Here is a 27178-nt window from a genome sequence, read left to right on the forward strand (position 1 = left end):
AAATTATCAGGCAAAAAGGTTGTGTTCAGAAAAGGAAATGGGGTCAGGTGACTGTCCTAATACTGTGTTTTCAGGTTCCCATTTAACTTGATGTATCCTCTCAAAGGACTCTCATCGGTGCTTTGGTTTGACATTTCATCGACACTGTAAAATGAATGTTGTATGTTGTTATCTTCTTCAGTGATTGCAAATTAGAGATCTCAGGTTATGATATTGGAATACATTGTAGAGATTTTTGGAGGATGTGTTGGGGACTTCCTGTACATGTAGAAAGATTGGTTTCCTCAAGATGAGTCCCTATAGATTTAAGAGGTTAAGAAATTGGGTGGGATAATTTTGGAGAAGCCATTTTCTGGAAATCTGTTATTTTCCAGGTGAAACAGTTTCCCCTCTTGTATAATATACAACTCATTCAGCTTTTTATTTATCATTCATTTGTCTCCCCTCTAAATATAACACTTTAAGAATTGCCTGTCAGGGTGGCAGAAGGATATAATGACCTTTCTCCCAAAGGGTTTTCAGTCCATCTCTTCATTAGTCTAGTGCATGACACACAGCTAAGAAGCAGATGAATAAAATAAACTAATATTCTCTTGGGCTCTGTTGTCTTGCTTAGAAAGAATATGTACTCAGGTGGAGAGAATGTTCAGATGAATGGGGACACACCCCATGATGGAGGCCATGGAGGAGGAGGAGGAGGACATGCGGATTGTGAAGAATTGCAGCGAACTGGACGGTAACTGATGGATTCTTTTGCCATTCATGATGAGGATCTCTTGAGATCTTAATTTCCCTTCATCTTCCTATCTGCATTTGATTCACTGGCCAATAGATATTTATATTGATTAGTCACAGGCACTGGGGACGCAACAGTGAATTGAACAAAAACCCTGTGTCCTTTTGGGTCTTCCTTTGCAGGGGTGGGAGACAAACACTGAGAAGATGAAAAAACGTGGTGATGGTTTTCTGGGGAAAACTAAAGCAGAAGTAGGGAGTTTGGCTATGGGAGAAAGGTATTCCAATTTAAATAAGGTGGTCAGAGAAGGCCTTACAGAGAATTGCAGCCAGTGAGGAAAGTCCTGAAGGAGGTGGAGACAGACCCAGCAGATGGGGGGCGGGGAGAGGAGACTGCAAAGAGCCTGTGGTTTGTGCTGGGTTGGCATCCAGGCCATGAAGTAAGGGAGGAGGTGTTAGAGAGAAAATCAGAGGGCCTCTGCGTGGGTGTGAGTGAGCGGCAGGAAGACAGCCATGTGCCTGTCTTCATCATTTGGCTTTTGGGATCCCATCCCTTCCCTGTATATTTACTTACAAGTGGGGAACATATTACAGAAATGAGGTACTCACAGGTCATGGTCTCCCTAGCCTGCTGTTGAGCATTCAGGTTTCCCAGATTGCTTTTGTCAATCTCCTTTGATGATAATTCTTCCTTTTCTTTCCACTGTTAGATTCTCCATTTTCTTTTGGATTAAGTAAAATTTTAAGTAGGATACTCGTTTTACAAAGATAGGACTTTTTAAGGACATTGAGGGTTTTATGAAAACACAAAAGTATGTCTTTTTAATATGCGATTGAATCTGAATAAAATGATTTTGTTCCTCTGATGACCACTTGGGTTTCTCTCTGAAATTGAGGGGACATTATTTCTCTCCCCTTTTTTTCTTAAAGAATAGAGAACATAAGACCTTCTCTCCCTTTATTTTTTTCTGAATAGTTCTTTACAAACTATTTTTACTAGGAATATCCTTTTACTTTTCTATAGATATGAGTTCTGGGATTCAACTCCTTTACTTACTTACTTATTATTTTTTCAAGATATGAAACATTTCAATAGAGGAAATAGGGATTTCTGAATTCCTTGCTTTATTTGTTGTTAACTTTAAGACTGCCTTTACAAAGTGTAGGTCACTAGGAAGGTCAGTTTTGATAATCTTAAATAATAGTAATTATGATAGGATTAATACCTTACATATGTTTTTTTTGACAGTTTAAAAATAATTTTATGCAAATAATCTCATTGGTATGCAAGCATATAGAATTATACTATGTCTTTAAAAATTCAACTCCTTTATTTAATCAGACTGGAATTTCATGCTTGTGTATTTCACTTCTTCCTAAATGCACTGACTGTGTGCAGCATGCCCAGTACCGTGCTCAGCCCTGTGCCTACCAAGGAAACTGCAGCCGGGCCACTGAGTGCGGAGAGGGCCAGCAAGCCCCTCCCCCTCCCCCCCAATCCTGATAAAGTATGATAGACTGCGGTGGAAATCTGAACTCTGAGTGGAGGGTCAGGACTTCAGAGAGCTGCTGAGCTCTGAGGGCTGGCCTCCTAGGCAGCAGGAAGGGGGTGGGGAAGGCTGAGATGTGAGGTTTGGTTGGGAGGGTAGGTTGACTGATGCACAAATAAGGCAGCTGACCTACTAATGTGTGGAATGGGGCCGAGCTTGCAATGCTCTTCCGACACATACTGGCCTGGCTTCCTCCCTTCATTCCTCTGGGACCTTATTCCCAAAGTCACCTGCTCAGGAGGTCCGTTCTGGCCACTCCAGTATTTCAACCATTGCTTCTCTAGCACTTCATAACCCTCTTCCCCACTTAATTTTTTCCCTGATTTTTAGGACCCTGAATTTGACTTAAATTGTCTGTCCCCCATCTAGAAGGCGAAACCCCCGAGGGCAGGTATTTGTGCCTGTGTTGCTCACCGGTGTGTCTCCAGCACCTGGAGTAGGGCTGGGCATATTGCAGGTGCTCGGTAAGCACTGCGGAATGATGAATGGGGCTGGAAAGGAAACCGTGGCTAGCTTATAAAGGACTTTACATGCTCTGCTCACATGTTTGGATGTTTTTCTTCAAACTGAGAAATTTTAATTCATCTACACAATTCACTCTTGTCTAAAAACCAACTGTCTGTTTTTTAGGGAATGTGACACCCAATTTAGTGACCACAACAGAGACAGATAGAAGAAAATGTATTCTACAGTTTTCTGGTTTTCCCTGAAGTGGTTAAGTAGAGCTTGTTGATTCAAACACTTTGAATACAAATTCTTTGTGGCTTCATAGGTTATCTCTTGGTTAATTTGATGGCAATTTGTTTTACATTGTCACATGTTTGCTTTCTCCCTACCCAGGTTCTGTGGTGGACTAATTAAGGACATAAAGAGGAAAGCACCATTTTTCGCCAGTGATTTTTATGATGCTTTAAATATTCAGGCGCTTTCAGCAATTCTCTTCATTTATCTGGCAACTGTAACTAATGCTATCACTTTTGGAGGACTGCTTGGGGATGCCACTGACAACATGCAGGTGGGTTTGGTTTGGGGGAAGACACAAATAGTACAGCCCAGATTGCCTTCCTCACCCCTCCAGCTCAGCTAGAAGCAGATGGCCTTTCAGTTACTCAGCGTGATTTTCTTTCTTTTGCTGGATGCTGCATTTTACTTTGCTTCTGGCCTGCTGCTATATTTCCAGCATTTTAGTAATTACAAAAATAGCTCGATGAAATCTGGCTTGAGTCACAAGTGGGGAGAAGAAGGGAAGGAAATGAAGATACAATTCTATTTGGGCAAAAGCATATCAGCTGCTTTAATTTTTGTGCAGGGCACCAGGTTTAGATCTTCTACTACCTTGAGTGAGCGGACCATATTCTGTTAAACTTGATGAACACACTCTTTCTGGGAATACATGATTAGCTTCATTTTACACATGAGCAAACAGTCATCAAAAAATTGAGTGATTTGCTTGAGGTTGGATTTGCATATCTATCAGTAGAACTCAGCTTTTAGGAATGGAAGTTAAGAGTTGTTTCTCCTATTCTTGAATCTGCCTGTCATTAAGCTGTAAAGACCCTGGTTTGACTTACTTTGTACAAAGCACAGTTTGTTGGTTACTCTCCAGGTGCCATTTGCCATCCTTTTTTATCAGAAACAGCTAAAGTTTTTGTGGTAGAAAAGATATTTTGGATGCCCTCTAAGCATTGTGCTAGGTGCTGAATACGGAGTGGTGAGTGAAGCTGGTATTTTGTTTTTCTAAGGTTTATTTATTTGAGAGAGAGAGAGAGAGAGAGAGTACGCAAGCATGAGTGGGGGGAGGGGCAGAGAATTTTCAAGCAGACTCCCTGCCCAGCGTGGAGCCTAGCGTGAAGCCCCGCGCAACCCATGAGATCATGACCTGAGCCTAAACCAAGAGTCAGACGCTTAACTGCTAACCAACTGAACCACCAGGTGCCCCTGAAGCTGGTATTCTTAATGAGAAGAACCAGATTCAAGCCCTTTTCAAACCCTGTCCTTCTGCTTTACTACTTATTACTGATTAACCTATGTGACATTCATCAGTGCTGCCAGCCAGCTTATTAAAAAAAAATACAGCCGATTCCAAAAGATTGCTTTTCTTCTACCTTTGTTTTCTTCTCTGCACACCTTTATATTTTAGATTCTGCTGAAACACAAAAATACAGTGGAGACCACATATGATGACATGTATTTTGACCCAAGTAAAAAGGGAGAGATTACTTTAAGCCATTGTATTTAGTCTGTGAAGAGCATTTTTATTTTTTCTTATCTATTATTAGATAGCCCTTATCTATTATTGCATAGCACATTGATCCAAAACTTAGAGGCTTGCAACAGCCATTTTATTCTCCTCTCAGGTTTCAGGGGTTGGCTGATGGACTCGTCTGGGGTGGTTCCCTCTTTGGGCTCATACATTTGCAGTGAGGCGGCAGCTGAGGTTAGAGTCACCCGAAGGCTTCTTAGTCACATGTCTGGTGCCTAGGTTGGGATGTCTGGAACAGTTGGGGACAAAGGACTCTGAACATGACTTTTCCACGTGGCTAGCTTGGCTTTCTCATAGCTGGGGACTGTGGTGACCCTTGAGAGCTCATGCCCTATTTGGAAGGGGGCACTGGCCTCTCAGCTTTGCTCGTTCCCATGTGAATATGTGCTCAGTATGATTTTGCTTTCTGATTTTCAAAAAGAGGCTGAAAACTCAAATTTTCTTATGTGAAATCTAGTGATTTTTAAATATTGGCAACTAATTAACATTAAAAAAAATAACATTGTGCTGGCCAGAAAGCACATGTGTGTTATGTTCCCAGTGAGAGACCTGCAGTGTGGGGAATAGAAACCAAGCATGGTAGGGCACAAAGATGAAGTACACCGATAGGGTGTTTTCCCCTTTTTTTTCCTCATTCATAAGATAGGAATGAATAAATTAAACTGTAACAGTGATATCAGTAGTAGTATTTTTATAAGTCTGATCTATATCCAAATTGGGCAGTTTTTCTTCCTCCAAATGAGAGCATAATGATAACTAAATCAGATCATTCAAGAAAACAAGTGGAGAAGAGAGCACTGGGGAAGCACCTGAGGCCAGCACGAAGAACATAAGACTGGCAGCCACGTTAGGAAAATGAAAGAAAGCTGTGATTTTGAGAGAGTGGCGAGCTAAGCTCTGTCTTTCAGAATATATGGAGACTTTCTTGTGCAGATAATTTTTAAACACGTGGCTTTCCATGAATGTTCTTTTCATTGAGATAGAGAAATTATGACACTTCCTATATGTTAGTTTATTGCATTTTTAAAACTGAATTGAACCCCTTTTCAGCTTCATAAGACTTAGCTTTAAAACATGGCATCTGAGATGAGGAAGAAATCTGTTAAAGTCTGTTGTTGATCTGTTCTAGGTGAATTTATTTCCATATGCGCAGGTTTTGGGGAAAGTAAAGGATTCTGTTGTGTAACATATGTAGTAATCATGGGTATTTCGTCTGTGATAAATGTCATGGGAAAGGCCTTGCTGGTGGAGTAAGCAGTTTTCTGAGTTCTGCAGACTTCAGGAGAAACGTAAATGCTTTCAGCGCATCAGGATGCTAGGTTGTCTGCTAAAAGGACCATTTGCTGGATGTCACTCCTAGGAGTTGACTTAATTCAATGTATCAAATTCAAACCTAGGAGGATATGTGCCAGACATATTCTGCTTATTTTATTAATAGATTTTGTAACCTCTATTGATAATTTCACTGAAACTGTGAACTCAGTGTTTTAAGTCTGACTAGAAATATTGAAGGGCGTATTTTTCTTTCACTTCTGGTCTTTTTCTTTGAAGAAATGTATTGGCCAAGTACTGCAGTTTGGTACTTGTAGAAGTCACAGTGGGTGGTAAAAACACTGAAAAAGAAGGATAGAAAATTAATGATTGTTAATATGTATTTGTTGAACTAAATAGTCTATTATCTATTTCTTTTGGGCAAACTAATGCTATTAGTGAGTGGATGCATAGATCTAAGCACTGGATTTATAGATCTAAAATAGTCTGTATAACTAGAACTTAGCTAGTGGGTGTGTGCGACTTGCGTGTGCACACACACCCAACTCAGTCGTTTTATAGTGATTTTACATATCCCAGTATTTCAGTAGGAAACATTTTACCTGTAGTCATTATACTAGATTTTCTTGCGGTGGTAGATGACTTAGATTGATATTTCTATTGGTTTTATCTATTTTAAGGACTATAGAGTAAGGGGACTTAGTATGTTGAAAAGCATCTCAGTATAGAAAGAGCATGTCCTTGAACATACAGAAGTTTTGATGCTCTAGCAATAGAAATCTTGACTTGGCATCAGGACAACAAAATATTTTGTGGAGTTGGTGCTAAGTCCCGAATCATTTCCCAGGTCCATGGCAGAGGTTGATTTATTCCTTTGCAAATATTTATTGAGTGTCTGCTGTGTGGCAGACACTATTTTAAGTGCTGGGGATACAGATAAGTGACCAAAATAGATAAGAATCCCTAGTCTGATGGTATTTACAGTCTAGGGTGTTGATAAGGCATTCTTTTTCTATGTCCCCAAGAGATACCAGTAGTGGTATGTAGTGGGCTTACGTAGGGGGTAAAGTCCTCTGGGTCTATTTGACTTTCGAAACACTAGATCAAGACTAAGCAGAACATTGACATAGTCTGAAGTAATTGTCAATTATATCACATGCCTTTATAATGTGGCAGCGGGTTATTCTCAAAAGCACAAGCAGCTCAAATGAGTCAACCAAGAATAGTGTCCTTGCTTTTAAAGGCAGACAGCTCAGAGATGGTTCACATAGGGCCTTTATTGTCAGGCTACAAATAGACATGGGTGCTGGTACAAACATGTTGTGAAAACACAGATGAGTCACTGCACTGTTGTTGTTTAAGCAAACCCTTCTGCCAGCTTCTGTGCAGGAGGTCTTCCTTGCTCGAAGACAGAAATTTACATTTAGGCATTTCTTACAGAGCTGAAGTATATATATGTGTATTAACACTAATCATAATAAAATATATGTATGTTTAGTATTCCTACATACGCACTTGTGTGTGTATCTGTCCCCACATCATTAGAAGCGGATCTTGGGAGCCATATGGATCATTTCCTATGGACCTATGTTCAAAATGAAACAGTTGAAGCTACGATGGCTCTAAGTATAATCAATTGATAATGGCCACATGGATGACTGCACAAATTTCCCAACTTGGCACACCCATCGGAGCCATCAGCCTGCACCGAGAGGACTCTAAGGCTTTCAGAGGGGGTACTCATGGATTCCTTGGGCCTCTGGGGTGACTGAACTGCTTTGCCACGAGTTGACCATAGATTTATCTAGGATCCAGCCCTGGCTTGTGCCTATTTCCTGTTCCTGTCGTTCAAAAACAAAGGACTAGAGCATACGCTTTCTGAGGTCCGGGAAATGTGCAACACTTTTATTATCCTTCTCAGTACGCCCCACTCTAATAATGCTCGGGTCCTCTTGCCGTGCTGTGATGTAAACAAAGGGTTTTCAGCCTCACCACCCTAGAAGCATGTCCTTTCCACAACTAAACTCTGTGACCATGCATACCGACTCACTGCACTGTATTTATATTCTTGGTTGCCAAGCAGGCTTACCATTCTGTTCATTTAGATACTTCTGATTAAATTGTTAAACATTGATTTAATAAATATTTATGGATAACTTAGTCTATGGGCAAGTTACCCATACAGGGAACACTTTTTGATACTCTGTGGCAAGTCTTTGTGTTTTTAAAAGTTGTTCCTAGCTTTATGGAACACAGAAAAATCTTTTAACTCAAATCGACATTGTTGATTGTGAATGACTGAGCATAGTCTAGAATGAAGAAAGTCATTTTAATTTCTTTCCCCAGAGTAAATATAATCCTATTTTCACAAACCTTTTAGCAAAAGGATACAGTAAGATTTTTAGAATTCTGTGAATTTTGTGTTATTTTTGGAGCCTAACGGAGCACATTTTAAGGAAATTTGTCTCATAATAGGGAACATTTATAGCTGGCATCTCCAAATTTGAAGCTTTATTTTAACATACTGCTGTGCTGAGAATATTTAATCAATCTGCTGAGGTTGGAAATGTATCATTTCTTCTTCACATATGATATTCCTCCCTAAGATAGATACTTCTTTATGAAGTTTATCATGTGCACTTTATAACCAATTGCTTCATTATGGTGAGGACTGTATAGTAATTTCAACTTACCTAAGTGTTGCACTTTGGCACCAAAATGCATTTCTTTCTTGAAGTGGAAATGTAAGGTGGTATGTTAATCTGCCTGAAACAGTCTTCCAGAAACATAGGAGAGTTTTAAAAAGTTAGGGAGAGATAGTCTGTTGGAATGATACAGGTGGGTTGTTTTGGTAGTCAAAAGTAAGTGTGTATTGGGGCACCTGGGTGGCTCAGTCGGTTAAGCGTCTGCCTTAGGCTCAGGTCATGATCCCGGGGTCCTGGGATCGAGTCCTACGTCAGGCTCCCTGCTCAGCGGGGTGTCTGCCCCTCCCTCTCCATCTGCCTCTCCCCCAGCTCATGCTCTCTCTCTCTCAAATAAATAAATAAAATCTTTAAAAAAATATAAATGTGTATTAGTGACAAAGTAAGGGGCCTGGCATTGCTTTCTTGCCTCCAATGTGTATGCTGACTAGCTAAATAATTTGCTTCACTTCATGTACAAGTTCTGAATTAAGCCTGTTTGATTAAGGTTAAGTCAAATGTAACCAAATTTTTCACTTACCAGAACATATTTGGTTGGTTTTTTCAACCGAAAGACCTTTGTCAACTCTGTTTTCTTGGTAATTAGAAAAGGATAGTGATTTGGGCAGGCTGGCGATCCCACATGTGACATTCTAAAACTATTTCATGTTTGTCTTGAAATTATGTTGAAATACCTTTATTTTTAATAATATATAATTATGCATTGTAGAAAATTCAAACAATGCAGAAAAACTACATAAAAGGTAATTTTACCCTTAAACTCATCACTCAGAAATGACCATTATTAACATTTTCATGAACATCTTTTCTATATCTTGCAATGCATGTGTAAGGAGATAGATTGATGTATAAGATTTTATATAAATGAGATCATTTACCTGCTGTTTCATAACATGACTAGCATTTAATGGAAGTTTTTCCACTTCAGTATGGATCTTGAACATTATTTTTAATGACTATATCTATTTATACACATGATGATGCATGTCCTATAATTTACCTAATAAATCCCCTATTAGTACACTTTCAATTTTCCCAAATTTTCTCATTTATAAACAAACTGTGGTGCTTAACTATGTTTTCATTCTTTGTAATTATCTCCTTAGAGTAAAATCCCTAGCAGAATGTTTGCAGGATATGCTTATTTTATTTTTTTATATTTGTTTTAAATTATACTCCCAAAGATTATACCAGTTTATACTACCACCAATAATGGACAGGACTGCCCACTTATATGCACTCTTTCAAAAACTGGATTTTGTCCCATATTCTCATTTTTGCCATTCAGTGGGTTGAGAATGATAGATCATTCTTACTCATTTCAAATTTCTTTGATTTTTAGTGAGGGTGAATGTCCTTCCGCATTTTTATTGACTATCTATACTTGTTTGTATTTGTGTCCTTGGTATATTTTCCTTTTAGGTATTTGGTTTTTTTCTCATTGACTCATAAGAACTCTTTGTGTAATAAGGATAGTTTCCCTTTACTTATCAAAAATATCACAAATACGGGCACCTGGGTGGCTCAGTCATTAAACATCTGCCTTCGGCTCAGGTCATGATCCCAGGGTCCTGGGATCGAGTCCCACATCGGGCTCCCTGCTCGGCAGGAAGCCTGCTTCTTCCTCTCCTACTCCCCCTGCTTGTGTTCCTGCTCTCGCTCTCTCTCTCTGTCAAGTAAATAAATAAAATCTTAAAAAAAAAAAAAAATCACAAATACATTTTTCCTAGATCTGTCCTGTGTCTTTTCATCTTATTTATGATTTCTTTTGCTATACAGATTTTAATTTTTGTGTATTCAAAAATCTTCAAGCTTTTATAGTTTTTTATTTTTGTTATATATTTAGAGAGGCTTCCCTGCTGCAAGATTAGAAAAATATTTGCCCTCATATCTTAGTACTTTTATGTTTTCATTTAAATTTTTTTATCCATCTGGAATTGATATTTGGGTAAGGTTATACTGGCATTTGATGTTTGGGCATTTCAGTGGCTCTTTGGTGAAGGTTTTGGCTCATACTTTTCTGCAAGCAGGGAGCTAATTCATCTTTCAGTCTTCCCTGTTTCTTCAGTTCTTGCCGGACAGTGTAAACAGAAATCCTGTTTATGATGACAAAGCACTTTTAGGCAGAGTAGATGGCAATAAGGATTTGACAGCTGCGATCTGTCAGGACAGAAATCACTGATTTATAGGCTGTAGCTACACAGGTGAAATAAAAAATGAGGGCTGGCTATCCAGTCTTCTTCCCTAGTGCAGATGAATGGTCTGTGTCACTGGACCTTAACAAATGCTAGCAGGTGGTTCTGATTTGGCAAGAGGAAGGGAGGTTTTCTGAATGGGTGCACCTCAAATTTGAGCCATATGAGAATCACCTGGGGAACTTAAAAAAAAATACTGATTCCCCAGGCATGATCTTCAGAGATCGTGATTTAATTGTTCAAGGTAGAGCTCAAGAATCAGTATTTTTTTTCTTTTAAAAAAAACAAAACAAAAACTTCCCAGCTAATTGTCATGTGACCCAAATTTGATTTAGAGACTTGCATCATTTCTTCACTTTACTTCTAATCATGTGGCTTGGCTTTCTGCTGGGGACCTGCCATCAAAACTCCTGCAGATAATTCAGGTCTGCCGGCCTATTTCCAGTGGCCATGTCTAGATGGCATTAGGCTGCATCATTCTTCTTGGCTAGACTCCGCTAGAGAAATTTAATTTTATTATTCTACATAGTTTTTTATAAATTACCACGAACACGGGCTGAAATTTCTTTTTATGGTTAGAAACAGTTGAGTTTCTTTTTAGAAGCTTGAAATATTACAATTAAGTCAGTGAATACTTTATCATTTACTGCCAACAAAATATTTTCTTTTCCAAGTTTTACTTGGTTGAAAATTGTCAAAGACATAGAAAATGTTTTGTTTTCTTGGGCAGTTGTGCTGCATTTCTCCTGTTACTGCCGTCCACACTGCCTAAATGGTTGTGATGATTATTCTAAATAATGAATTCCTCAATAAAAAGGACATAAAACAAGAAGGGTCATTCTTGAGTGTCCTGTGAAGATACTGAATTGCAGTAAAGTCAAAGTTGACAGCATACATTTTTAATTTTTAAGATTTCATCATCTTTTGAATGTGCTTGTTTGACATTAGTGCGGACAGGCAAGATGGCCCTGGGGCCCTTGTCACAGGTGGCTTCAAGACCAAAGTGCTGGTGTTACCAATTACGGTTGAATTTTTTTTTTTTTCCCTAAGAATCTTGTTCCTATGGTCTGACTTCTTTTATGCTTGATTTTTCTATTATGGGACTTGTGCTCATTTTCTTGACTGTTTTGTAAAATAGGGACCATCTTTGGTTTAACTTCATACCCTGATATAAAGAGAAACACGTTCATAAATTGTTTTGGATGTGGGTTTTGACTTCACGTCTGTAAAGTAAAACAAACTATTCTGTTTTATTATAGCCAATTCCATGTGTTTAGTAACACAAGGAATAAAAAGAAGCAACTCTCAATGGCTGTAGTATTGCCCCCTAATAAGGCTTCTGTTGATTTGGGATTTGCTCGGGGATATGTTCAAAGTCTAAAGAGGTTTTTTTCCCCCATTTCCTCTGAGGACTAATCTTCATTTTTTTCTTTTCATGTCACTCCATTCAACTTCCTCTCTCCATCTTTTCCCTCTTCTGACGAAAAGAGGAATAGTAGAGGCAGGCTGGAGGAAGAGGATGAAGCAGCAAACGAAAGAAAACCCACGTTTCATTGTATCTATGTTCTTAGCTCTTTATATATTATTGTCTTTCTTAGTCCACATCATTTTCCTTGAAATAGCAGTCGATTTTACAGAAGAGAGAATTAGGATGCGGAGAGGTTGGTGACTGGGATTTAATTCAGATATCCCTGACTCCAAGACATGCTGTTTATGCTGAGCCACCTGGAAGAGACGCTGGAAATCATCTAGTTCAGCTTTCCGTCTTATATCTAAACAAATACTTTATGTATATGTTACTGTTCATAAAAAATGTATTATATATCGGAGACTATGCTAAACATTTTCCATGTATTATCTAATATGTATACTAACTGTTTAAAGCATAGAGAGATAAAGTAATTTGCTTAAAGTCATGGATTGAGTAAAGGGGATAGTCTAGCGTCACTTTGAGACTTTTTTTGACTTCAGAGTCCATTGTTAAACTACATCAACCCCATGTTTCCTACACGAAGAAACTAAAATCGACAAACTTGAAGTGACATTCCCAAGATCACTGGCTCTTTGGGGACAGAACAAAGTCTAGACTCTAGATTTCCTGACTGCTGGTTCTTTGCTTATTCTACTCTTCAACAGTGGGTGATTCTTGATCAGAAATGGAAGGAGATGAAAGCCTAACCAAAATGGAACTGGAGCACTTCGTGCTACCTGATTCTGCCACACCTCTGAGCTCAGCCACACACAGTCTCATGAACTGAATGAGAACTAATAGAAGCAGGGAGAAATCAGGGCTAAAAGTGTCTTTATGAGTTACAGCTATTAGAAATACACACACCCACATGGTATTTTCCTTTTTTTATATTCGTGAACCCTGAATATAATAAATCAGAAAACGGGTTTCTGATAGTTCACCTTATAAATTGCTTCAAATTCTAGTGAGTTGAACTGAAGTTTTTCAGTGCATGAGATTATTTTTAAAGTATCTGTATTGTCAAGAGGAACATATCAAAATGTGGTGAAAATGGTGCTTTTCTCAGAAACACTGCAAGTATCTCTAAGCTTAAGCAAGTTTCCAGTGCAGTGTATATAATAAATCACCTGTCTCTGTTTCAAAATTGTCAGCAACAGAATGGAAACTGTAGCACTTACCAAAAGATCAAGTACTGAAATAAAAATAATCTGCCTTTTAACAGTCACATGGTTTCCATAAATCAAAGCCATTTTCTGGAAGAAATTCACTGTTATCTTTACTGAGTGAGCAGCAACGGCTGTTGACCTTTGATTAAGTGGAACCTAGGGCATGATTTGGGAATTTCTTCTTCAGTTCCTTTGGCGTTTCCTGCATGCCTACAGAGCACATGGAGGGATAGTGCAAAGCTTGATGAGAGGAAGAAAAATAGGAAGGCCCCCAGAGACCCTGTGCTTGCCCTCAGAGAGATTAATAGCAATGTCAGATCAAGTAGAGAATTCTTAATCTCACATTTCTTCTTTCTTCCCTCATGTTCTCTCTTACACCCCAGCAGTACTGTATTTTGATCGTGCAGTAGTCATGAGAAATAGGCACTTTTCCATGCTTGATAAAGAATGATGCAGTAACTTTGCCTGTCCCATATACCCAGAATATGGCTTGTCCTGCCACATGGAACATTCCACTCCTACCCTTTCATGTTACACACGCTAAACTAAGTTATGAGAAAGATAAATTAAAAGACATTAAAAAAAACCCTCATTGTCAATGCACAGAAGGTGAAACACTGCATGTCCATGAAAATCCCAGCTGAGGGCACACCTTTTAGCCTTGCTGTGGGTGAGGTCGTGGTTGTGTGGGTACCCATACTCCATACACTTGGTGTGCCACACTGAATGGGCATTTGTTTATATCATTTAACTCTTCCTGAATCTCAGTATTTTCACATGTAAGAGATCAGAACTGTTTGTTGGGCACAAGGGAATCTCTTCTCTGCATAAATACAACCTGGTTCTGCCAGCCTTGCTTGTTATTCTTCATTCTGTCCCTCTGAAGAAGAATGAGGTGGATACCCTGATGATGTATGGAATGGCTATAAAATAATGGGATGGCATTCTTCAGTCCTGTCGTAGAGCTTACATCCATGGAAACTGGGTCCCCTCCTGCCAGACTTTCAACCTAGACTTCTTAGACAGAAATAATTCTGAGCTGTTTCAGAATGTGGGTGCTTACTGTGTGAGAAGCCAGTCTTATTTGTCAACCCTTGTTTCTTTTGCCCTTTCCCCACCCCAACCCCGTTATTACATAGTACTGTTCTCAGGATTATCTGTTTTCTGAATTGAACTCGACCCTTCAAAGAGGAGGATGTGCTGTTGCCAGTGCCATTTTAAGGAGAATATTGCTGGCTCTGAAGCAGTGTAAAAAATATTTCGCGTAATCACTATAATAAGGGTCTCTTCGGATGGCTTTTAAGTGGGTATAGCACTTAGTGTATTTAAGTTCTGTAACTTTTTTTTTTTCATTTTGATATTTAAACTTTTATTGCTTAAAAAGACATTTTTAAAATTTGAATGTAGTTGACATACAATGTTGCATTAGTTTCAGGTGTAGAAAGAACATAGTGAGTCAACTTCTCTGCATGTTATGCTGTACTCACCACAGGTGTAGCCGCCATCTGTCAAAATACGATGCTATTACAATATCATTGAGTATACTTCCTATGTTGTGACTTTTACTCCTGTGACTTATTCATTCCATAACTGTAACTTGATTTTAAAAAATAATCCCTGTGTAATCATTTCATTATATGATATGATAAATGAGTGACAGTTGCTGGAGAACTTTCGGGGCTGTGGGAAGAGGTGGACAGAGGCTGACAAGTAGATAGGTTAACTGTTAGGTGGGGGGCTGGGAATGACTGAGTGGTGTCTCAGATTACCCAGAAATCCATTCTGCTCCAAACAGAGGGTGGTTTAGATTAAGAGATGGCTTGTTTTATGTAAACATAAATCATACTTCTATGAACAGGTAACTTATTGTTCAGTTGAAGAGGGAGATCTTCCTAGTACCATTTTGTTTTAGTATACACATATAGTTATAGAGATCACACAATTTTGCTCTGTTATGTAAATTAACCTACCATTAAATATATATATTTGTGTCTTTTAAAGCTATAGAATATTTACTTATTTGAAATATGTTTATCTTACAGTTTTATGGTTTAGATGTCTACCCTTACGTATGAATAAAGGGGCTCTGTCATCTTTTTATATTTAAAAAATCATCCCTTGATAGAATACTATTTCAAGTTTAGAAAAGGATCCTCTTACAAATAAAAATGTGCTTTTCTAACTAAAATTCGAACTGATGAAAAATAGAGGATATGGACTAGTTTGCTATCGTCTGAGGCATTGGTCCCAAATGACATGATTAAGTAAATTACGATAATCTTTTAAGTCAGTGATACTTGATGGCTTACGTTTCCTTGTTCTTGTTTGGCTAAAGGAAAACAATGGGTTGAGTTTCCAGAGATAAAACCATAGGGAGGTGTGGCCACAAAGATTTATTTATTTATTTATTTATTTATTTATTTATATTTATTTTTTTATTTAACAGAGATAGAGAGCGTAAGTAGGCAGAGCGGCAGACAGAGGGAGAGGGAGAAGCAGGCTCTCCGCCAAGCAGGGAGCCCGTTGCGGGGCTTAATCCCAGGACCCTGGGATCATGACCTGAGCTGAAGGCAGACGCTTAACCGACTGAGCCACCCAGGCGCCCCTGGCCACAAAGATTTAGTTATTCATGTCCCTACATGTATTTCCTCTAAAATAAATTAAAGCTCTTCTGTAAGTTTACACTGGAGAAGGAATAGATAATAAGAATTTTTTTTTTTTTTTGGAGTTGCTGTCTTAGAGATTGCAGGATAGAGGGCAACTTTTTTTTTGCCCCCTTTGCTCCCCTCTCAAATCTTTCCTTTAGAAAAAATAGCTTTTGTATTTAAAATGTAACCACTCATAAGTACCTGCTATGTGCAAGGTGACATCAGGCTGAAACAAACACTGAAGGTAACCACAGAGAGAAAAACAGCCCCCAAAGTACTGAATCACTTCTACCCACTTGGTGGTATTATTACACAGTGTGATTTCACATACAGAAGCTTCAGTTAATATTTTTAGAATGGATCAGAGTCACCTCCTTTTGCCTTCTGTCATCAGCCACCAGTCGTTATAATTCCTGTAGTTCTCTGGAGCGGGCTGGCAGCCCTTGGAGTAGGGAGAAGTGACTAAATCATATGGTGAAATACATGGTGATATTCCTACTGGTAAGAATCTTAATTCTTCACGTCTATTTGCTGTGTTTGCTCTGGCCTTCGTAATAGCATATTCATGTGCTTAATTTCCCTAGTGCCATCACACATGGGAAGGAAAAAGACGTGTTTCTTTTAACAGCTTTATTTTCTTTCTGTTAGGGTGTGTTGGAGAGCTTCCTGGGTACAGCTGTCTCTGGAGCTGTCTTCTGCCTGTTTGCCGGTCAGCCCCTCACCATCTTGAGCAGCACAGGACCTGTTCTAGTTTTTGAGAGGCTTCTATTTAATTTCAGCAAGTATGTATACACATATCTAATTATCAATTAGGATTGTTTAATTGTAGAACATTCATAGTCTAGATTGAGTGTAGAATAATAATTAGGTCGATCAGAACATGGGAATTTTAAGATGTGGAGGTTGGAAGGCCCTTGGAGACTAGGTATTCCAACACACATTTTATATTTGATCCAGCGGAGGCCCATATGATGTACTATCCGCTTGCCCTCATCGTCATTCTCTGCCCTTATAGCCTTGCTTTATGCTCCAGGGGCTGACCCCTGTGTGGATTGCAACACTAAGGCTACTTTGCCCGCTGGCTTCTTCTTGGGTTTGGTAGTGCTTCAATAGGACAGGAAGGGCGAGAAGTCAGGGTGAGTGTCTGCCTCCCTGCCCCTCACTGTCCCCGCTTTAACACTGCAGTGTGGCGAGGGCTTGTCCCTTGCGTATAGCCCCTGTAAGGTGCCCCCTCTGTCCTGGTTCTAGCCCTCTCCAGGCTCTGGTGACTCTAGTCCTTCCTCGGCCTTTTCAAGCCACGAGGTAAAAATGGCTCCCTGATGTCGCTAGTCCCCCAGTACCTTACCATTCTCGGTTACCGGCACCTCTGTAAATAGCCCATTTATTAAGTTTTCCTCACAGTCCTGTTCGAGAATGCCTTCTATTTCCAGCCATGATCCTGACTGATACACTAGAGAAAGAAAATGTCTTGTTCAAGGTCACATGACTCATTAAGGAAAGAGCCCAGCTGCTCCGATAGATCCATTGCTCCTAACCCTGATCTCAGTGTTCTTAACTAAAGATACATTTTAAGAGTCAGCTGAGTAATAACATTTGTTGAGCGCTGATCATGTGCCAAGGTACCAAGTATTATCCTAAGTGTGTTACATGCACTCCCTCATTTGAGTCCTGTAGCAATACTGAGGGAGGGACCATACCCTGTTTTATAGATTAGAAAACAGGCAGGGAGAGAGTTAAGTGCGTGGCTGAAGGCTCCGTCATCAGTTGTTGGTAGGGCTAGGATTTGAATTTCTGTTTTGCTTTCTGACTCGGGGGCCTAGACACTCCTAATGGACATAACATTGTGATATCATATTTTCTTTTAGAAATTGATGGATCATTTTAAGAAGGAGAAAATCAAGTTAAATGAATTATCCAAGTGGCCACATTAGTACACAAATAGATTCAAAATCAAATTGGGTATTCTGGCCTCTTTCTAATGAACTTGATACCTCTCTGAGAGAATTGCCTTTCCCATCCTTAGGTAGATTGCAGAATTTCATATGACTTGCTGGCATTCCTTGTTGGAATTTCTGTACTCTTATATTGTTATACATTTTTATGATTTTATTATTGGAAATTTTATTACCTACATGGTACCTCCTGGACTTAAGTACTGGTACAGTAGCCTTTGAACCTCTGTGAGCCATCAAAAACAATCCCAAGATAGAGGAGGGAACGAGGATTTAAAACTAGTGTTTTGAAAACTGGGTTGAGAACATCAGCAAGGGTCTTACGAAAATTTAAAGTTCTAAATTTTAAATAATGTGAATTTTCTGTAGCTCACCACTACAAATCCCTCCTCCATCATAATTCTCAGTAGGACATTGGAAAGAATTCTGTTTGTGTCAGTTTATAGAAAGTCAACCCATTTTTATATGTTTAAGAAAACATTGTGTGAGACAAGAAAGCTTTTGTGGAAAGATGAAACAAGCATGTACTATAAACAGGAACAAACATGTGCAACCTTTGCAGAAAGATTTATTGGATGCAATGTGATCAGAGCCTTAATATATACAGAAAATGTTTGCATCCCAGTTTACTTTAGATAATTGTAGGATAGAGATTATTTCCTTTCACTAAGCACGTTCCTTTCTCACTTTCCCTTCTGTTTCATCATAATTGGTAATGTAAACCTAGTTCCAAGTGATTTATTTGAAAACAGTTGTAAAGCAACAAGAAACATTTGAGAAGCTGTGCTTTAAATTCATCACTGAGTAGTATGTGGTACTTATGTGGCAAACCTTATTATTTTGTTCACCATGCTGTATCATTTGCTTAAATATTATAACAACAGTGCTAATATTTTGTCTAGATACAGATTATTTGTGTAGATCACTATTTCTCAAAGTGTATTTCCTCAATTTCTAGTCCCATTTTAGGTGTTCCATGGATAAAAAGCTTCTGTGATCCCAATAAATTTGGAAAATGCTGTATATTTTATCTCCCTCTTAGTAATTCACTTGACACTTTAGCTTACTAAGAGATCTGAGAAGTCCTTTGGTAAAGAAACTGCTTTAGTCTGTCTTGCCCAGATTTTTCCCAACATATTTTACCATTTTTTGAGAAGTAGGTAGTTCGAGTGGACTCGAACGTAAATTCCACATAATCCACTGGTTTCCTTCTGACATGGGATACAGGTTTTAATGTTTGCCCTATAAACTGGAGAATCACAAAGGAATATGAAAGATGTGCTGTCACCTTTTTAAAATTAATAACAGAACGAAGGCAAGAGCTTACAAACTTTGCAAATGACAGTTGTAGTTTTGTTTTCCTAATCCTGCAGCCTCTTTTGCACTGTTTTTATACCTTATAAACCTTATAATAATGTGAGGAATCTGAAAGAAGTTTTACCACTGTGTTCTAAGCTATGTAGAAGCCCCGTAATTAAAGTTGGAGTTTAACCTGTATAATTGTCATTTGGTCATTCAATAATTTTTTCCTTCTATTCTTTGAACATTTTACTTAGAGGCCTTCAAATGATTATTTTCTTCTATTATATTACTGGATTTATTCATGTAGTTTAGGGAGTTTTATATTTGTCAGTGACTGAACATTAATTTCTGTAGCATGCTTCAGATTAGTTCTTCAGTTTGTACCTTGGTTTTATGCTCCTTAGAAACTATAACTCAAAATATCTAGGAACACTGTGGTATCATAAGGATGTAAGCCCATTTTCTCATTCGAATTCACAATAGTTTCTTTTGTCTCTACTATCATTTCCTGTTACTTTTTATAGCTTAATTGCTATTTAAACTTGGCACTAAAGGGACTGATAAACTTATTGGATGTAATATTGCCATTTTATTGTAGTCATTACTGTTGATCAACTTGTTTTAAAAAGTTTCTCATCTCTTATTCCTCTTTCTTCTTGTTGCTGTAAACATAGCCCTTTTATAATGAAGTGCCATGGGTTTTCGTGATTTTATTTGGGTTATTCTTATAAAGCTACCCTGGGAGTATTTTAGTATTTTAGAGCAGCTATTTTGGTATATTGTTTAGATCCTAAGATTTAAGTGTATACATGCATTTTTTTTTTCCTTTGTACTCAAACAGAATGTTCCTAACCATTAGCTAGTTATTGGATTTGTTTCTCATCCTGTCCTGTAAACATCAATTCTCTAAACAACCATTAGCATTCTTAGAACAAATCAAGATTGCCCTGTCGTCTTGTTAGGGAAGCAAAACTAGGTAATTGTTTAAAATTTTTATTTTAAGGAAAAAGTTTGTTGGCTCAGAAGTAATAAAACTGTTTCTTAACTCTGACTGAGACTTGATTCATTGTGTGATAATGTAAATTATCTCAAATTCCTAGAATTTAGCTTTTTCTATAGTCTACTTATCTCACAAAGACATGCATAGGATTAAGCAGTGGGGTTCCAGATGTAAAGGGAACTATAAGGGAATGCAAAAGATGTCTTCAGAAAGATTCCAGGAAATTCATAGGAGATAACTCTCTACCCAAGTGTTAATAATCTCCTGCTTTGGTAATATTTCCAATTTATGTGATTTGGTGAAAAGAGGGAAACAAAGGACAGTGATTTTAAGGCCCACCCTAAATACACATCAGATAGGGGAATGATGGTGTAATTTTTTAAAGGAGCAGTCCAAGAATGCAGAGATTTGGTTTCTGGTTCAGCTCTGCCATTAAAACCTTGGCATTAAGTGACTTAACTTTCATTGGCCTTGGTGTCCTCATCTATAAAATGAGACATAGTTGACTAATTGATATCTGTATTAAGATTCTCCAGAGAAACAGTAGCAATATGATAAAGAGATTTATTATAAGGTGTTGGCTCACACAATTACAGAGACCAGCAGGTCCGAAATCTGGTGGGCCAGCCTGGAGACCCAGGAGAGCTGATGTTCCAGTTCAAGTTCAAAGGGTGCCTGCTGTATGTAGAACCAGAAAGGCATGTTCCAGATAAAGGCCAAAGGCAATCTGCTGGAGAAAATTTCTTGCTTGGAGCTGGCAGATATTTTGCTGTATTTGGTTGAAGAACTTGATTGGATGAGTTTCACCCACATTATGGAAAGCTATCTGCTTTACTCAAAGTGTACCAATTTAAATGTTAATTTCATCAAAACCACCCTTACAGAGACACCAAGAATAATGTTGACCAGATATCTGGGTACCACGTGATCTAGCCAAGTTGACACATAAAATTAACCATTACAGTATCTAAGGAACTTTTAATTCTAATATTCTGTAAAATTTTCACCCGGGATCTCCTGGCTCCCTGTGATAGCTTATAGGTCATGTCAGTAACTATTTCAAGTCCTAAGCCATAGGCTTGCCTTAATTCATCTAGCAAGTTTTCATTGGAAACCTATAGGCCAAGCATTATATTAGGTTAGAGAATTTAAATTTTATTCTAAGAGCAGTGTGAAGCCATCAAAAGGTTTTAAATGGGGGTGGGGGGATCTGATTTACATTTAAAAAGATCATTTTGGCTGTGATGTGGAAAATGGCTTTGAGCAGGGCAAACATGGATATCAGTAAGGACTTTAATCAAGCAAAGACTTCTTGGTGGCCCAGACTGGGTTGGTGGTGGTGAAGGTGTTGATACCATGCCTTTAGGAAAGTATTCAAATATATCGCCATCAGAAACTCACTGTTTAAAAGCAAGACTGTAGAACTTCAAGCATGCATGCTCCTTGATTGTTTCTTTTTCTTGTAGAAGAAATATGACTACTACTATTTGCTTTTTCATCACAAGTGATGAGAATACAATAAAGTAATCTTCACATAATTTTAAAAGAATCAATATGGTAAATGTCAAAGGTAATGGTAAATGTCAACACTTGACCCATATTTTCCTGAATGTGAACTAATTTACTTATAAGAAATGGAAAGGCCGGGCACCTGGGTGGCTCAGATGGTTAAGCGTCTGCCTTCGGCTCAGGTCATGATCTCAGGGTCCTGGGATCGAGTCCCGCATCGGGTTCCCTGCTCAGTGCAGAGCCTGCTTCTCCCTCTCCCTCTGCCACTCCCTCTGCTTGTGCTCTTCTGTCTCTCTGTCAAATAAATAAATAAAATCTTTAAAAAAAAAAAAAAAAGAAAAAGAAATGGAAAGGCCTTCAAAAAACAATGGCATCCTCTGATGCAGGCAGCCTGTTCTAAGACTGCCGTGGGATCGGAACAGACGAAAAACAAGGTGGTCGCAAGATGCTTTACACACAGCTTTAGCAGCAGGATATCATGTCTGTGGGCAAGCTTCGTGAGAAGTGGTTGCATCTGGCTGTAACACAGCAAGGGTACTCTACAGTGTACTTATCCTATTTATCCTTAAATACCTTGAGATTTTTCTGCAACTCCTTTTGTCCTCCCCCAGCCAGAATTAGTTATTCCTCTGGGACACTCTGTGGGAACCTTTAGATATCATGTAGTATTTTATGGTGTGATTATGTTTATCAGTTTGTCTCCCTCAGTAGATTGCAATGATGTAGGGACAGAGAACATATTTAGCTTAGTGTCTTCATTAACCAGGAAAGCTCACAAACATTTATTGAGTGCATACTGGCTACCAACGTGACACTTTCAAATTGTTTCTTTTATAAATTCCATAAAGGCAGGGACCAGATTTTTTTGAATGAGAAAATTGAGTGATTTACATACAAATGGTATGACTGTTTTTTATGCCATTCTTAAACTTCTGGGATTATTTCTTTATGGTAGCTTAATAATATTACTAGACCACATTCTTAACCTTAATATTTTCTGGATCAAATCAAGACTGAGCTTTATATCTAGTGTCTAAAAGAGATCTTGTATTTTTGGCAGTCATTCTGCAGTCATTGGGTAGTTTTATATTATTCTTTGTGTTCCATGGAGGAGGAGTCTAAATACCTTTCTTTCTTCTTTCCAGGGACCATAATTTTGACTACCTGGAGTTTCGCCTTTGGATTGGCCTGTGGTCAGCCTTCTTGTGTCTCATTTTGGTGGCCACAGATGCCAGCTTCTTGGTTCAGTACTTCACTCGCTTCACCGAAGAGGGCTTCTCTTCTCTGATTAGCTTCATCTTTATCTACGATGCTTTCAAGAAGATGATCAAGCTAGCTGACTACTACCCCATCAACTCCAACTTCAAAGTGGGCTACAATACTCAGTTTTCCTGTGCCTGTATGCCTCCTGACCCAGGTGAGGACATCATGCTTAGTGTTTGTGCTTCCTCTGCGCTTGGAGGAAGGTGTAGGCTCCATGCATGCAGGCTTTCAACATGGTATTTTCTCTGAGAAACCATCCTGCTGAGTTTGAAGTCTCATTACCCCGAGGTATCTTAGCCACATGATTCAATCAGGAGGTGAAACCAGGAGCTCTGGAATGTGAACGTATTTAGCTCAGCACTTTGAAAATAACTCAAACTACAGTATTTGCAAGGAGATTTAGTGTACATTAGTCTTGATCTTATCTGATAGTTGAGGGAACCAGGTAAAAATATTAACAGATATAAGGACCAGACCAACCCAGTCCTCTGAACTTCTATCCCATCTTTTGCTGTTTCCTTATTATTATAGGAATCTCTTCCTAAAGTAAACTCTAAATAGATTATTTTAAGCTTATAGAAGAAACAAGATACTTATTCACTTTATATAATTTGAAGCGTAAAATTAAAAAAGAAACTCAGACTGGAGTCACCTAGTGGTAAAGTAGAGCCTTATAGTTCATCTGTCCTAGACAATGTAAATAAGAAAGGAAAAGAGGAAATGAGAGAAAGAAAAGGAGTGTTATGCTCTCAGGGAAGATTTATATGCCAGAGTTAGGAAAGACATAAAAGTAAAAAGTAAGTTCTGGCTAAGGAATTTGATTCTACACATCTTAGCACTTTAATATCTATCTTGCCAAACCTGGGTCAGCATCAGGATTTTTTCACAAAAAGGTGCTCAATTTGGTTTCTGGAATTTTTTTTTTTTTTTTTTTTGGAGTAATTCATCATCATTTTATAATATGGAAGGCATTTGGGAGAAAAGATTCACTTTGCGGAAAGTTGTTTTATATTTGTTCTGGGAGACTGAGGGGTAGACATTTGTGTCAGGCAATTACATGGTAATAGTGTTAGTTATCCCAAGTGATGCAATTAGCTACGGTCATTGTCCCTTAAAATAAAAATTGATATACACTCCAGGCTTTTGACTAAGGTCTTACAGCACCAGGAGTACAACAGTGTACTGAGGGCTGTGTAAACCTGAGCATAGATGTAGGGCACATTCATGCACTATACACTTTACTTATAGATTCTGAGGAAAAACCTCTTAATGTTTACAGTAAAACAAATGTGGATGTATTTTAGACTAGAATGCAAACAAAAATTTAAAAATTAAACAAGATACTACAAAGAATTTTAATGCTTGTGACCAGGCTGTGTCAGATTACTCTCAGAAATTTTGGTGTTGTATCTGCATTCTTCTCTGCCCCTTGGGTGGAGAAGTCTTAGAACACCTGTAGCATCTTGAGTGGTGAGAGACAAGAGAACAGTATCTCCCTAAAATTGGGTCAGTCAGTAACACTGATGGAAAGATAGGGCATTGTTGGGCTTTGCACTCATGGATTCTTTGGTCTTATTTAAGGACAGTCAACACACATTAAAATAAAGCTCATGCTTAAAAGCAAAGCGGAGACAAGTACAAAGGGGAAATTTAAAGATTCAGGCAACGTGAATGACATATAGGTACAAAAGCTTATTGTCAAAATGTTATAGTGATTACAAATATTTCATAACTTAAAAACTGCTTGGAAAAGAGTAAGCACTCAGTGCATGATAGATACTACCATTAGGATTAATGAAATATGCTTGAGACACGGATGTTACCATTACACAACCATGTAGAACTTGTCCAAAAAGAAAGGGGGGGTTACCCTCCCATTTTGGACTTTCAGGGGAAGTCCAGACTATGCATGTTCAAAATATTGACTCACAGACATATTGAATTGGAGCATTTTGAACTTTCCTCTTCATTATTTCTATCTATCTTTATGTTTTTATCTCTATGTAAATATTTATTTATGAAGAAGTCTGTAATCTGACTTCATAGGCAAGTCTGAGGAGTCATACACAGCAATTTTTTTCTAAAGGAAAAAAGATACTTTCTCAGTTGTTTTGAGGTGTGAGATATTCATAAAGCCAGATAAGGGCTTTGTCAGCACACCTGTCACAAAGAAGATCCACGTACCTGAGGCTAATGGAAACTGAAACTCGTTTTAATTGGATGCTGGTAGAGAGGGTAATATGAAGCCAAGGAAGACATATTTGAATGTGTTTTAACTGTGAAAAATATATAAAAATTTTACATGTAATTTTCCTTCCAAGAAGGATCATTGTTTTCTTGAAAAACTCATTTTGAGGCTTAACATATGCATAGTGAGTACTAGCTGAAGTGGAGATAGCTTTTCCTTTGACCTGTTTTCTTTAGCTCGGATAGAAAGTCTGTCCTAAATAGTTAGGAATTTTCTTGGAAGGACTCTGACAATTCCTACTACCTCCAAGTGGTACCAGTAAAGCAGTGTAGCAGGGCTTTGAAATCAGAAAATCTTGTATTTGAGTCCCATCTTGGCTAATCATACCCTGTGTGTGACTTTGGGCAAGTTCCTTTTCCCAAGGAAGCTTTGCCTCACCTTCCTCATCTGTAAAAAGGAGTTAGTAACAGTACCTACCTTATAGAATTGTTATATCTTATAGAAAAAAATGATGTATTTCAAAGTACTCAGGACAGTTTCTGATATGTAATAAGTAATTAAGTGTTAACTGTCATTGTTACTGCTGGTATTATTTATTAAAACTTAAGGTTAGTAAGTATGAATGATAGAACCAACAAACCAGTCTTCATCATCCTCCTTCCTAAGCAAATATTGTTGGATAGTTGGCTTATTCTGCAACAAGACCATTGGCTGCACCCCATATTTTTAGAGTTGTCCGCATGAAAGGCAGTACTGAAGGATATGCACATGAATGTGAGGGATTATTTTAACCTATGGAAATAAATTCTGTTTCTGGTTTGGAAAAAGGCAAACGGATATCTCCATTTTCATGACAATCTCATGCTTTACAAAACCCCTTAAGACTACTGATTGTATGTTTCCCTCATAACCCTAATACTTTTTGATAGAAAACCTATATACCACCATAAATTTAGTACTTCGTGATAACAAATGTGAAAAATGATAGTTAGAGAATAATACAGTTGCATATACAGCTAGAGCAAGTATTCTTAAAACAACAAAAGCCTGGCCTTTCATCGCAACATGCACTCCTAGTAAAAGAATTCAGTCAATGAGTCAATAATATTTAAACTGGCGGATGACTTGTTTTTCAACACTGGGACAGTATGTAACAGTGAACCAGCAACTACACAGATGGAGTCATGATCCTGCAAACTGAGAAATCATTTTACAGGAAGGGAACTAGGGGTCACTTCATCACTAAGAAAACTCTACTCATGGCCACGATAATACTGTGAATTTTTTCTGCTTTGTGAAGACAACTCTTCCTCCTCTTTTCCTTCCTTATCTTTCTTGTTCTCACTTGCTTCCATAAATCTTCATCACTTCCTGAGTTTCAGTTTCTTCATGCATCTTTTTCTCCCTTCATTTTGCCCCATCTGTTGCTCAGGGGCCAAAGTCATGTACCTCCTTAGGTTCTCATTTACTGAAGAACTCCGAAAGCTCAGTTGCAAGTGCTAAAAGGAAAATTAGCCATGAGATTTGACATATCAGTCAGGGTGGATACATGGCTTTTGAGCTAAAATTTCCTTTTCTTAGAAATAGAGTGGCTATTAGTTGATGTAATAGAGGTCATATTTCCCCACTGTGCCTTGAAGATTACATAGCAGAAGCGTATAAGGAAGATGATTCAGTTCAGAAGCCAACAGTAAAAACTAAAAAATATCCAAATGAAGGACAATTCACAATATTACAATTCATCACCAACATCCCAATTTGGGAAACTGTTAGTGTGAGAAAGTGTAAACAGTATGTGCTTTGGAGTAAAGGAAAGTGAGCTGAGCGTGAATTCAGCTCTAACTAGCAGTGTGACCCTGGACTAGGCTAATCACCTAATTTCTTTGTTTTATAACCTGTGGGCTGGGTTAGTAATTGTACCTACTCTTAGAAGTTACTATATGGATTGAATGAAAAAGTATA

At 38.3% G+C, this 27178-nt stretch overlaps 1 protein-coding gene across 6 annotated transcripts in view; it reads left to right on the plus strand.

Annotated features, from left to right (window-relative positions):
* SLC4A4 (solute carrier family 4 member 4) overlaps positions 1 to 27178 on the plus strand; it is a 346035-nt gene that overhangs the window by 233309 nt on the left and 85548 nt on the right. For all 6 annotated transcript variants that reach the window (XM_078068751.1, XM_078068750.1, XM_078068748.1 and 3 more), the window contains 4 exons: positions 617 to 736; positions 3126 to 3300; positions 16651 to 16784; positions 22911 to 23182. In XM_078068751.1, the coding sequence (XP_077924877.1) occupies positions 617 to 736; positions 3126 to 3300; positions 16651 to 16784; positions 22911 to 23182 (701 nt within the window). The remainder of the gene's footprint in view (positions 1 to 616; positions 737 to 3125; positions 3301 to 16650; positions 16785 to 22910; positions 23183 to 27178) is intronic.

The sequence above is a fragment of the Halichoerus grypus genome, chromosome 3 (genome assembly GCF_964656455.1).
Source record: "Halichoerus grypus chromosome 3, mHalGry1.hap1.1, whole genome shotgun sequence".
Classification (NCBI taxonomy): Eukaryota; Metazoa; Chordata; class Mammalia; order Carnivora; family Phocidae; genus Halichoerus; species Halichoerus grypus.